The following is a 12,043-nucleotide window of genomic DNA, read 5'->3' as shown; positions in this document are numbered from 1 at the left end:
ACATTTGCACCAGCTGTTACCAGGAGGTAACAGTACATGGAGCAAACCGAGTTTTGATACCTCCAGCAGTCACTGGAGATGGCAAATGAGGAGCAGATTGCTGGGCTGGGAGCCGGAGCAGCAACAAAAGCAAAATGTTGAACAGCTGATTTTTAGGACACATGAAAGCAGGCAGAAACACCTTCTTGGTCCCAGCAATAAGCTAGACAACACCAGTATCGTCCAGCTCTTATTTTACAAAGTGTTGTTTTTCTGCTACTAATTGCAGCCTGTGGGAAATACCACGCTTTAATTTACAGTGGGAGGAATCTTTAACTATAATGCGGGGATCACTCTGGTGAAACACACTATGGTAAAGCTCATCCAGCTCCCTCCATCCCTGCACAGTGGCGTCAGACTAGCAAAACAAAAGACAAAACACAAAGAGAAAACCAGAGCCCTTCTTTGACTGCAAAAGATGAGGGGAAAAGGCTGACGAGAGATTTTTGTAACAGGAATGTTCTTCAAGGCCACACAGAGGGTGAGCCAGGGACAGAAAAGCACAGGAGAAACAGAATTACAGGCTGTCGAAACTGCTCAGTTAGTGCTTTGCAACCTGGGCACCTGTCCTCCTACCTTCTAACATGCTCCAGTACACAAACCCTATTTAATTGGGCTTTGCACAAAAGAGGGGAAGGAATCCCATTCCAGAGAATGTCCGTTGCTCTGCCTGTATCTGCAGGGCAAGGATCAGCATGGAATGATGTAGGGAGTTGCTTTCGACTGCTGTGCAAGAGCTCACCTTGCCTGGATTTAGGAAGGATGAGTTACGGTCGTATGCCTACCTGAGCATCAGGTAGCTAAAGATAACAATACTTGGTTTCTGAGGAGCAGCCAAGTGTAACAAACCTTTTTGAGGTGGACTAGAAAGATGAATTAAAATAATCTGGATTTTTTGTTAGTTTACTCATTTTTTTTAAGGCAAGCAGAAAATCCTTATGGAATGCAAATAGGCAGGATCAGAATGGCAAAAAAAGCAGGGGGGGAGCTACCTTCAACATTATGCACTAGGTAAAATGTATGCCTGGTAAAATGCTACTGAAACCTATGGAGCTGCACCTCATTCAACATACTGCCTAAAGAGGAGCAAGAGACAAGCCATGATGCTTCCTTTACCCCCTCTCTGCACCTGCCACTGAAGTCAATGAAGCTAACCAGCAGACAGCTGTAGCAGTGCAGTGGTGAATCAGGTCCAATGGAAGTTACCTACATGCTGCACTTGCCACTGGAGCCAATGTTTTAGAAACACTGTGAATTGGATACCAACCAGAACTCCTCACATCTACCCAAATGAGCATAAAAACAAATGTCAGGCCTACTTCTGCTCTTTATCTTCTTTCTACTTTTGCTAAGGAAAATCAAAACAGACACACACCCTTTGGGTTTGTCTACACTTACAAAGTTGCTTAACAAGTTTCATGAACACTTCTGCGTGGCCAAAAAGCTGTTACTCAAAATAATCACCAACCCTGACATTTACATCCTACCTAACTTTGGATTTTTGATGGTCCCTAAAGCAGTGAAGTTCACATTAAGGAATGGAATTAAAACCCATTCTGAAAAGGGAGAAGAAAGAGGGGAAAGGTTCATGCAATATTGGTAGCTCTAGTCCAAAGGAGCATTTCACTTCTCCTCTATAACTCCCATTGGGCTTTGTCTGGGGAATGGCATGGAAGTGGGACACACTGACATCTGCTCCCGAAGGTCCAGGTAGTCCTGCTCTCCCAAAGCAATAGAGCTGCAGGCCAGAGACCAACACTTGCTCTCTTCTACATCAGTAGGCAAAAAAATTACCATTGACAGCTCCTTCCAACCTATTCTCAGCCTTAGTCTAAGGCAGAATCAGAGCACAGCACACCTCATCTGAGCAGCTTTGCTTTCCGATTCACTTCATTAAGCCACTGAGAACCCCACAAACTCTCTTCAAGGAGATGAGCTACACCCATGGTGCATTAAGGTGCCCAGCCAACAACACTGAGAATCTTTTTTCATTGTTAACTGGTAGAAGAGAGTATTTCTGAATGGGGCTAATCAGCTGGTATCCAATGTCAGATGTTCCAAGTGAAACATCACAGAGGAAGCGGTAAGAGGCATGACCCTCCAAGGAGGAGAGGTATGCACAGCCTTTCTACAAGGATGTGGAAAGAACTTGCTCTGGGCTGTAATGGGGGTCCACAAGCAGCAATTTGTGGACAAGTACACCACTTAAATCCCACATCCACAGGCACCATTCCTGCCCCTCCTTTACAAGCTGCCCAGAGATTCAGTCTGCTGTAGGGAGGCATTCTGGAGCACTGCTCTATGCTGTACCAAGAGGAAAGTGGGCTTTGCACATGGTCCACCTGTGTGGTAGAACCACAGAAGTTCCCAGCACTTCTTGGGCTTTGCATATTCACGCAGAAGGCTGGGGAGAAGACAAAGTCCTCCCTGCCACTCAATACAATGAAGAGCCTTAGATAATTAGCAAACAAACATCAAAAACACTTCATGTCCTGCACAGCGTTATCCTGCCAACTATGATAGAAAAAAAATCTAACCATACCATTAAGTTTGCAGGTGTTACATGTAGAGCTCAAGAGCATACTCCTATCAAATGGAGCACAAAGCAGGGCATGTGGCAAACAGCAGGCGAGAGACAAGCTGCTCTATTTGCAAACTACTGCCAAGGGTGGCGCGTCATTGTACATAGCCTAGGTTCTCCATCTCATTCCTATACCGCTGTTCGGACACCTTGCTTTTATGCTGTTTGCTTTCTAAGTGCTGCCTGAACTCCATCTCCTCACTGGCCCCGGCGTTGCACATGGAGCAGTAGAACTGGCCACTGGGGGTGACACACATGGCCAGATCCCGAGGAATCCTCTGGCGTGAGCGGGGATTGAAGTAGGGACCTGAGGAGACAACAGAAAAGCCTATTTTATCTATAAGAAAGAAAAGCTTGAGACAGCTCAGTGACAACTGCTAAGTCCAACAAATGTTTAAAAAGAAGCCAAAGATTAACTTCTTTAACTGATTAGAGTCTGAACCTAATTTTCCCATGACCTCTCCACTGAGATCCATATTTACAGGGGTGTAGCACATAGGGGAGTGGTACATGCTAGTATTTTCTAAAGCACTAGAGTAGGCTTAGTGCCCCAGCCTAATTAAGAATCAATAGGACTTTGACAATTAAGAGTCTAATCATTGAAGTGATGAGGCAAGTCTTTTTTTTCCTCCCCCTGCTTAACCCTCCAATTCCAGAATTAGAACAGTCTTTTGATTAGAGTAAGCTGCCTCAGTTCAAAATTATCACAAAATTATATTTAATAGAACTAACTTTCCCACATGACAGCAGTTAGAATGACACAATTAAACCAAGCTTCACCAGGAATCAGGATTTCAGCTAATATGTGCTCATAACGCAACTCAAAATGAAAGAGAGAAACAGATGCTGGACTGGACACTATAAAATACACTTTAAATCATAGTAAAGAGACAAAGTTAGTATCTAACACCTGACGAAAGATTCTACTCCAGGAACAGATGGTCTTAGAGGGAGGCTAACATGCCTTCTCATTCTGGTCATGGGAGTGCAAGTACATGTTGATGTGCTGCAGTAGGAGTCAAAGCACCTGGCCACTTGCCAAGAAAATAAAGCAAGAAAATTGTCACCACTTAGAGCGGCTTTAGTGACAGGCAGATGGTAAATTAAGTTGCAAACTGTGAAACCGAACTAACAAGCAGGCTGACAAAACAAAGCAACTTTAGCAGCTTGGAAAAAACATGCAGACATGAAGAATCAGCAGAGCTAGGACCAGCACCTTTCACAACCTGTCTCTGCTAAAACAGGTCTCAGAAACAGAAGAGAAACAAGTCTGTTTATTATTTATTATTATTCCAACTATCGAACAGATGCAAGCTCACAGTTACCTGTGTTGTTTTGAACTGTATACATATTTCTTCTGTTCTGCATCATCTTATATTCATTCCCTTCTTTCCTTGCCCTTCGTTTGCCTAGTTCTGATGCATCCCTGAAGATTAAACAAATATGAATAGCTGCAGTTCAGAGTTTTCTGAGAAAAAAGACTGCCAGAGAGACTGCCACACGCTTTCAGCCTGAGTGTGAAGTTGAACAATACCTACGAGAATGAGTTATTCTGTGCTTCTGCAAGGCGCAGCCGTTTGGCATGATTTTTCCCTTGGTAGTGAGCCTGTGCCACAGCCGGAGAACTAAACGAGGCATCACAAAGCTTGCAGTAATCATTCTCTGTGGCCAAGATCACTCGGCCACCTGGTTTACTGGATCCCATCTAGCAGCAAAGGGAGAGACAGCATGTGAAACACAAGGAGGTTAAATCATTGAAATATTTGAATCACAGGGACAGAGACCAGTATCATCTTCATCAGACAGCAAGAAAGCTGGAATTAGAGCATATGGATTAGGACATTCTCAAGTGCTCCCCAAACTGTTCTTACAAGAACTTCATTTTCCCTGCCTCAGCCTCCAGGAGGATCTGCAAATTCCTTGAGATCTAGGCAAATGCCTGCCCTCAGATGGAGAAGAAAGCAATACCCTGTACCTCTGCAATAGCCACAGGGGCTTGTTTACTTCTCATTAGTGATTTAAGTCCTCTGCTCCTGACTGCTGGGAGCTGACGAACAGTGACTTTCACATTGAGGAAGACCCACTAAAAGACAAAGGTGCTCCTCTCTATTTACAGTTTACCCAATCTCTCCACAGTACTCTGTCTCTACACAGCTCCCTGACCACACTAAGAGATAAAAAACACAGTAGAAGAGCTGCCAAACCTCTGATCCTTACCCTTCAGGTAGGACAAAACCTGGATCAAGACTTCCGAGGAAGGACCCAACCTCACAATCAGTAGCTCCTGCCATATGAATGATACCTTGCCTGTCTAGTCAGACCACATGCGGATTGGGGGCAGCAACCATGTCTGGTCAGTGTTTGTGTATCATCCAGACATAAGTGCAGTGCAGCAGCAGTGATTCATACAGCCATGTCACTGCGGCACTTGCCAAGTGCAGTTTCTTTCATGTCTCCTTTGACACTGTTCAAGCTTACAGACACAGAATTCTGGCTTCTACGTTACAACATGAATCCTCACATGGTCCCAGAGCAGCCTTTTTACTGCCATGGACCATTTTCTCCACTAAGAAAATGCATCAGATACCCTAGCAGGTATAGCACCCACGTGTCACTACCTGGGACTGGACCCCATGCCCTCTCGGTTCAGTTCTGGGAGATGCAAAGTCAATTTACACAGGACTGAGCCTCCCTCTGGCAGCTCCGACAGCGCGTGTTAACGGTCTGCCGCTTACGGCAAATGCTCTTTGCTTTTCTACGGACAACAGAAGCTTATGCTTTTGGAAATGACAGGCACAGCTTCGATCCCTGCAGCCCAGCTGTGGTTCCCTGCACAGTCACATGCAAAAGCCAGGTTAGCCTGTAAATCCCATGACAATGAGAAGTGATGAATTCTTGAAGAAGAAAGCAAAAATCATCTCTTTTGCCTGTAATGCACCTGAGACAGAATTAATCTGGATCACTGAGGGAACCATCCACTCACTCTACACACTGGAACGAACACTGCAAAAGGCGCAACAAAAGAGGAATTAGATAACAGCCCTGGGCAATGGGTGTAGGAGCACCTAAGCACTTTTTCCATGTTCCCTTTCCTCACACAATGGAGGGATGATTATGCAGAGGGGACACACCCTCATGTCCAAATCCAGCTCCAACAATGCTGTTTTATACCTGCCCTTAAACAACCATAATCAGCAGCACATCAGACTTACCTAGGAATCAAAGTATTTGCCATACAGAAATAGAACATTTCAAGTCCAACATTCTGCTGCAAGGGCAGATCAATATCTGCATCTTCAAAAGGAAGCAAACAGCTCACAACAGACCATTTCCATTATCCTGTGCCATCACAAGGAAAATTCTTTCGCAGCTCCTGCACTAATACCCGAAGCGTGAGATCTAGTTATCCTTATTGGGAGTTAGGTGACAAGTAAGCAGCATGATCTCAGTCACCTTATCATGCCTTACCTGAGCTGGAAGGGAGACAACCTGAGGTGGGGCAGGCTCGACTGAATTACTCATTCTGGCAGGTGCTGGACAGCTATTGGCAGCATAGTAATTTCGGAGTTTCTTACTGTGGTTTTTACCCTGTAAAGAGAAACCAGGTTAATCACTGTCGTAGTAATAGTATCTTACAGGGTAAGAAAAAGGATCCAGAGACCAAAATGAGAAAGTGGCCATGAAGATGGTGCCTCAGGTAAAGAAGCTGTCAGTCAGAAAATAACAGCTCTGAACTTGAGAGATTCTGGCATCCCCCTCTTTTCTCCAAAATGCTCATCACCTAGCACAATCAGGCCTCATTTTCAACAGATTTTCTCAGATCAGTAAAGTTACAATTAGTTCCTCAATCTGCTTCTATTTCACTTAAAACTAGCATTTTTTATTTTAAACATGAAACATTAACTGCTTTGCATAGCTTTTTGATACGCCAGAACACACACACACACACTTCTTTTCATGAGGTTGCAAGCATGAGTTAAAACATGAGATTGAATCTAAAAAACCCCGCTTCATATTTTATTTTCTCTTGGAAAACATACTATAGTTCATTTTGGTGTTTTGAAAACCTATTAGAGCTACATGAGGGTACGTCTATGTTTTGTGGATATATAGTAAGGCATATGCATAAATGTAAGTTATGTACTATAAATGCACTTGTCCCCTCATGGCAGAAACACTGCAGAAATCAGACATTGGAGTGTAATGCTAATTCAACCTACCCCTTCACTGGCACAAAACCACTTTTTCAGGGCCAGCAGCAAATCTGAGATCTGGGTCTGGTGTCCTGAGGATATAGACAACACCCTTTCGGATTTGCTGGTGGCAAAAGTTACTATCTCCACATCTCACAGATATATAGCAAATATAGAGAAGGTACTAGTAAAACAGGGTAACATAAGACTATGACATATTTGATCTCTCAGCAAAGAATCATACACAAATAGTCCCTAACCTACTTCAGACGAGCCAACCAGACCAAAATTTAATTTGGTCTTGAACAAAATCAATTTGGTCTGAACTGGCTTAGCTGATGCTGTCCAAAGCAGATGACAAAGTTTGCATAAATGGCCCCACCAGCAGATCAGTCATGTGCGTAACCTCAGGAAGGAGGCAGTGATGAGCACATGGCAGCAGGTCCCTCTCCTAACCACACTGCTGGATTCAGCAGAAAACATCTGTCCAGGCCTTACAAAATCATGTCTGTGGAATCAGTTCTGTTTTATTGGATACGTGTCCAGGTGGAAAACAGATCGCATAAAACAAAGGAAAATTATGAGTGTCTTTTCATGCGTGCCATCTTGGTACTACTTCTCTGTCCCTGCAGACAAAGTTTTCACAACATGCTCCAGTGATGACACCTTAAAGAAAAGCACTGCAGCATGTCTGGATGAACAAATTCAAGCAGGGTGAAGATAGGTCTACAGAGCAGTTCTAGCCACAGCTTCTGGTCCATTAGATGGTGTAGAGGTAGCTTCAGACAAGCTAATTCAAATGCTGCTGCTGGTGTGCATAACCTCAACAAAGCACTGGAAACCTCCTTAAGAAGCTAAGTTAGTCCTCGTGCATTAGCCCACACTTAGCTCTGTGCTACCACAGCAACGCTACTGGCAGTGCACGTGCCAGCACAGGTATGTCTACACCAGCTGCAGATGCTGCAGCCCTGAAAAGCTGTGCCTCTTGCTACTCTCCTTACCTGGTAATGAGCCTGGGCTTGTTGTGCTGAATTCAGAGTGACATTGCAAAGCTTACAGCACAAAGGCTTACATAGTTCTTCCAGCATAGGATCCTGCTCCACCACCTTTGCAAGATCTTCTTCTTGTGTGTGATGAAAGGAAGGCCCCAGTCCGAGAGATTTTGGTGGGGACAGTGGTGAGCTGGCTCTTGGCCTTGTAGCCACTGACATAGGAAGAGATGAAGGCTTCTCAGGAAAAGGAAGAAGTCCTGTTTGCTGTAGAAGAATCATTGGCCAGGAAGACTGTGAGCATGCTATTTCTGAAGGATGAGGAGTCTTCTTCAGATCTAGACCAGAGAGACACAAATGCCAAAATAAGCAGCACTAGCAGGAACACTGACTATCTAGGGCACAACTTCTGTAACTTCATTGCCTCTACTTTATGGCTTTTCACAACGCCAAGCAGGATCAAGTCAGTTTATAACACCTTACCCCACAGAAACAGCAGCATCCCAAACAGCCAGATTAAAAGATACGTATGTAAAAAGTGGATTGAAGTCCAAAATGTAGTTGTTAGTACTCCATGGCACTCTCCTGTACAGATAATGATTCCTAACCACTCATAGTACCTGACCCACAGCACGCACACCCCACTGCTCGATGGCCACTAGAAGATGTGACATACAACACGCACAGCACATACAGTTGTGTTAATGGGAATGGGAGGGATACAACCACTAGCCGCATCCTCTTCTGACAGCCCAAGAACAAGCTCACACTCCAAGACCTAAACAAATATTACAATGTATTAATGCTACTGATGACTTAAAAAGAACTCAAATATTTCAAAGCAGATTTTTTTTAATATATAGGTAGATATAAAATACACACAAATATGTCCCTCAAATATTAACAAAGACCTTCCTGAGGAAAGATATTCTACAATTAACTTTTCTCCAGTAAGTCAACAAAAAGGCAAACAGTGAGAATCACGGTCAGCACACCTTGTTGTACACAGTCAGCTCCCAAGGGTTCTCTTCCACGGTCTTATTGAATGACCTTGAGCTATTTCTCATGTTTCCTTTACTAACTACAAATGATGCAACATTTAAAACTGTATCTTCTTCTTCTGCAAAATGGAGAGCTTATCCCATATTAACCTTTATTCAATTATTTCTCAGTTAATTCAGGTTTTTAGAACTAACCCTACATTTCCAGCAAGGGGTTCCGAGAAGCTTACTTAATTAAAGTTTATAAATCACATCTAAAGCCTGGGATGAATATTCCTAGAATACAGCAGAGCAGTGATACTATGAACCAAAGCACAGCTACTTTTCTTAATGTCTTATTAGCATCTTATCATAACAAATACTGTTCACTGCTACACTGGGATCGAGAGAAGCATTATCTTGGCCTCTGCAGATCACTTCCAGCCAAGGCTGCATTGGTAGCAACCATATTTATGCTATGGGCTTTGTTCATCTGTTTAAGCAAATAGTGAGCCACATCTACATTTTAAAATAACACTTCTGGAAAATTAGGGAAAAGTACACTAAATGCCATGTAGGAACTTTGCTCCTAAGTCGATTTTGAAAATAGTATCTGACTTCAAAGGCATTTAGGAACCTGGAGAAGCAGATAGCATTTATCTGGGATACCTTCTGAGATATCCAATCTGCTAAAATTAGCAGGAGATAAATACCTTGCTAAATTCAAGCTCCAGAAAATCCCAGTTGATGCCTGCATTTTTAGGTACTGTATTACCTTTGAAAGGCTGGCCCCAGAAATGTCTACGTTCTATTAGGAAAAATACAAAATAATTAAAAAAGAAAAAAAGAAAAATCAGTGGGATTAAAGCGCTCAAGTGTAAAAAGCATTTCTGTATGTTTACCTCTAAAAACAGACTTCCAAATAATACAAGATTGGACGCGGTTCAGTTACTACTGGTCACTAAACGTAAGGAAAAAAAACAAAATGAAAAAAAAAGCTTGTCCCCAAAGCAATCTTTTAATACAGTAATAGGGCCACCAGAAGTTTTTATGTTTTGAAATAGCCCTCCACCACCAAGGCTCTGAGAAATTCCAGGAGAACTATACCAAACATGATGTCACCATAAAACTAAAATCAAAGCCTGTATCGTAAAAACTAACCGAAACAAGATAAAACGAAAGAAGGACAAAGGAAAATGAAGGAAAACAAAGAAGGAAGAGGACACACAGGAATGGCATAGTCAAAATCATCCATCAGCATGTAAATTCTGTAGTGTTACCTAACTTCTCCCCCACTTTCAGCATATGCATTCCTGGCTAAACAGAACTACAGAAGAAAATTTTGCTACCCTTAGTTTCCTCAAGTAGTACTGTGTAGACAGTCTAATTAATATCAGTGGGGCTACAGATGGAACAAGTTCATATTCATGATGGTTAATTGTACCATAATGCAGGCCTATCAAGGCAGTTTAGATCAACTATACAAGCACGTAAGCATACCATCCAATTCCAGAGTTTTATTACACCACTGTAATAAGCCTCTTACCTTAAAATGGAAGTAAATTATAGCTAAATAATTTATAGAGCAATATAGAGAGATCTACAGTAAACAACAATTGGGATCCATCTGCTTAATTCTACATGAGCGTTGTTGCATCAAGCCTTCCATATGCAACTGTCACGGATGGGATTTGCCATATACAAGAGAGGACACAGTGCTTACAGGATCTGCATCCACAGGGGAAAAAGTGCAATATAATAGACTTAGAAGATCTTTAATTGTAAGGTCATTTACTGTTTCTTAAAATAGGCAGTAATCTGAAGATAAAATTAAGGCTGCATGGGCAATTTTTGAATTAGAACTTCTTGACCCTGGCATATGCAACTCTGATTTTCTTCTAATGGTGATCTGTCATACTGAAGTTGTTCAAATTATGTTGATTTCTTTCTTACAGATACTGTTTAAAAGGAAAAAAAAAAAAGAATCACTTAAATTGAGCTTATTTACATGTCCCTTTAACCCTCCACTGCTGGTTGCTACAGATAGCCTGTCCAGGAGAAGGTAACAGGATATCTTAGATTCCTCTTTTCCCTCCACATGAGAAGCTACAAAATCTTTACACTAGGAAACAGCAAAGGAAGGAGGAAATTCCATCATCGAGGGCTCCTGCGCATAACGGTACATCCTCAGGCAGGGTAAGGACCTGCAGCTCTCCAAGGTAAACTGAGGAGACATTCTGCCTCAACACAGTCTCTCAGATCTCAGCCATGTCTCCTCCTACGTGCTGTATGGGCTAGGATATACTTCCACTCTGTGCCAGTTGTCCTCAGGTGGAGGACAAGGGAGAGAGGCACAGAACCCCCTTCTCTGCTTTCAGCTTGGGGCATTCCAAGGGCAGCACTGAAGGAGGAAACCCAATCTCCGTGCCCTGAGTACCACAGCTTAGTAGTACCTGGGCACTGCTGGTGACACAGGTAACAGGGAGCAACCTCCCCAGCTGTCAACAGCACAGTTCTGGGAAAGGAACTGGTATGGCCCTAAACCTGAGCACCATCTGATGGGGAAGGCACACGTACAATGTGACCTTCCTTGGCCATAAGTGTAAACCACAGTGAGGCACCTACATGCCATGTGTTCCCATCAGAATTAGTTTTTAAATGTGGTTGAAGCAACTAATACAGTGATAAAAATCTATACAAATGATGAACAAGCTGTGGGTTTGATTTAGTTGTGGTGGTTTTTTTTTTTTTTCAAGACAGGAAGCACTTCTTCTCAAATCCACTTGTATCATGCATCATACACAATTCTACCTCAAGGTGCAAGGCCCACTAACCCTCTACTGATAAGGATACATATTTAGTAACTGAGAAACAGAGGGCATGTATCATCTGTTACATCAACGGGGTATCAGAAACCACGGTGTAAATCCTGACATCCTAGCAGACGTTTCTGCAAAGTTGTCTGCCTTGCAGTCTCGGTGACAGAGTCTGAGAAAAAGAAAAAGAAAAAAAAAAGCCCTGCTACCTACTACCTTGGAATAACTGCAACCTGTGCGAGAACTCAAGGCACCTACACACAGTTTCGGAACAGCAGGTATAAAACCGGCATAAAGGAGAGGCAGGTACGGGCATCTGCACCACCGGAGTAGCTTAGGCACCCCCGAACAGGGCAGAAACATTGAGAGCCCCCGGTGAAACCCTACCGGTAGCGGAAGCCGGCGACCAACCCTGCTAAAAACCCGGTGCCCCCACACACCGAGG

The 12,043-nt window shown here is 43.2% G+C and overlaps 1 protein-coding gene across 1 annotated transcript; it reads right to left on the bottom strand.

Annotated features, from left to right (window-relative positions):
* Positions 1 to 2,421: 2,421 nt before the first annotated feature.
* Positions 2,422 to 8,084, bottom strand: ZMAT3 (zinc finger, matrin-type 3). Its single transcript, XM_010297058.1, has 5 exons — positions 7,815 to 8,084; positions 6,089 to 6,208; positions 4,159 to 4,325; positions 3,946 to 4,046; positions 2,422 to 2,927 (listed from the first exon to the last, which is right to left on the bottom strand). Exons 1-5 carry the CDS (start codon positions 8,082 to 8,084, stop codon positions 2,716 to 2,718), a joined length of 870 nt encoding a protein of 289 aa, XP_010295360.1. The 3' UTR covers positions 2,422 to 2,715.
* Positions 8,085 to 12,043: the final 3,959 nt, after the last annotated feature.

This window comes from Phaethon lepturus, unplaced genomic scaffold (assembly GCF_000687285.1).
Source record: "Phaethon lepturus isolate BGI_N335 unplaced genomic scaffold, ASM68728v1 scaffold56661, whole genome shotgun sequence".
Classification (NCBI taxonomy): Eukaryota; Metazoa; Chordata; class Aves; order Phaethontiformes; family Phaethontidae; genus Phaethon; species Phaethon lepturus.
This window is presented reverse-complemented; position numbering and strand designations above follow the sequence as displayed.

What these genes read in the sequence shown, in the direction of transcription:
- ZMAT3 (XM_010297058.1), bottom strand. Translation starts at nt 8,084, where the DNA reads ATGATTCTTCTACAGCAAACAGGACTTCTTCCTTTTCCTGAGAAGCCT. An exon ending in AAGCCCAGGCTCATTACCAG is followed by an intron (nt 6,209 to 7,814) that starts GTAAGGAGAGTA and finishes TTCTCTTTACAG; the next exon opens with GGTAAAAACCACAGTAAGAA. An exon ending in GCACAGAATAACTCATTCTC is followed by an intron (nt 4,047 to 4,158) that starts GTAGGTATTGTT and finishes TTTAATCTTCAG; the next exon opens with GGATGCATCAGAACTAGGCA.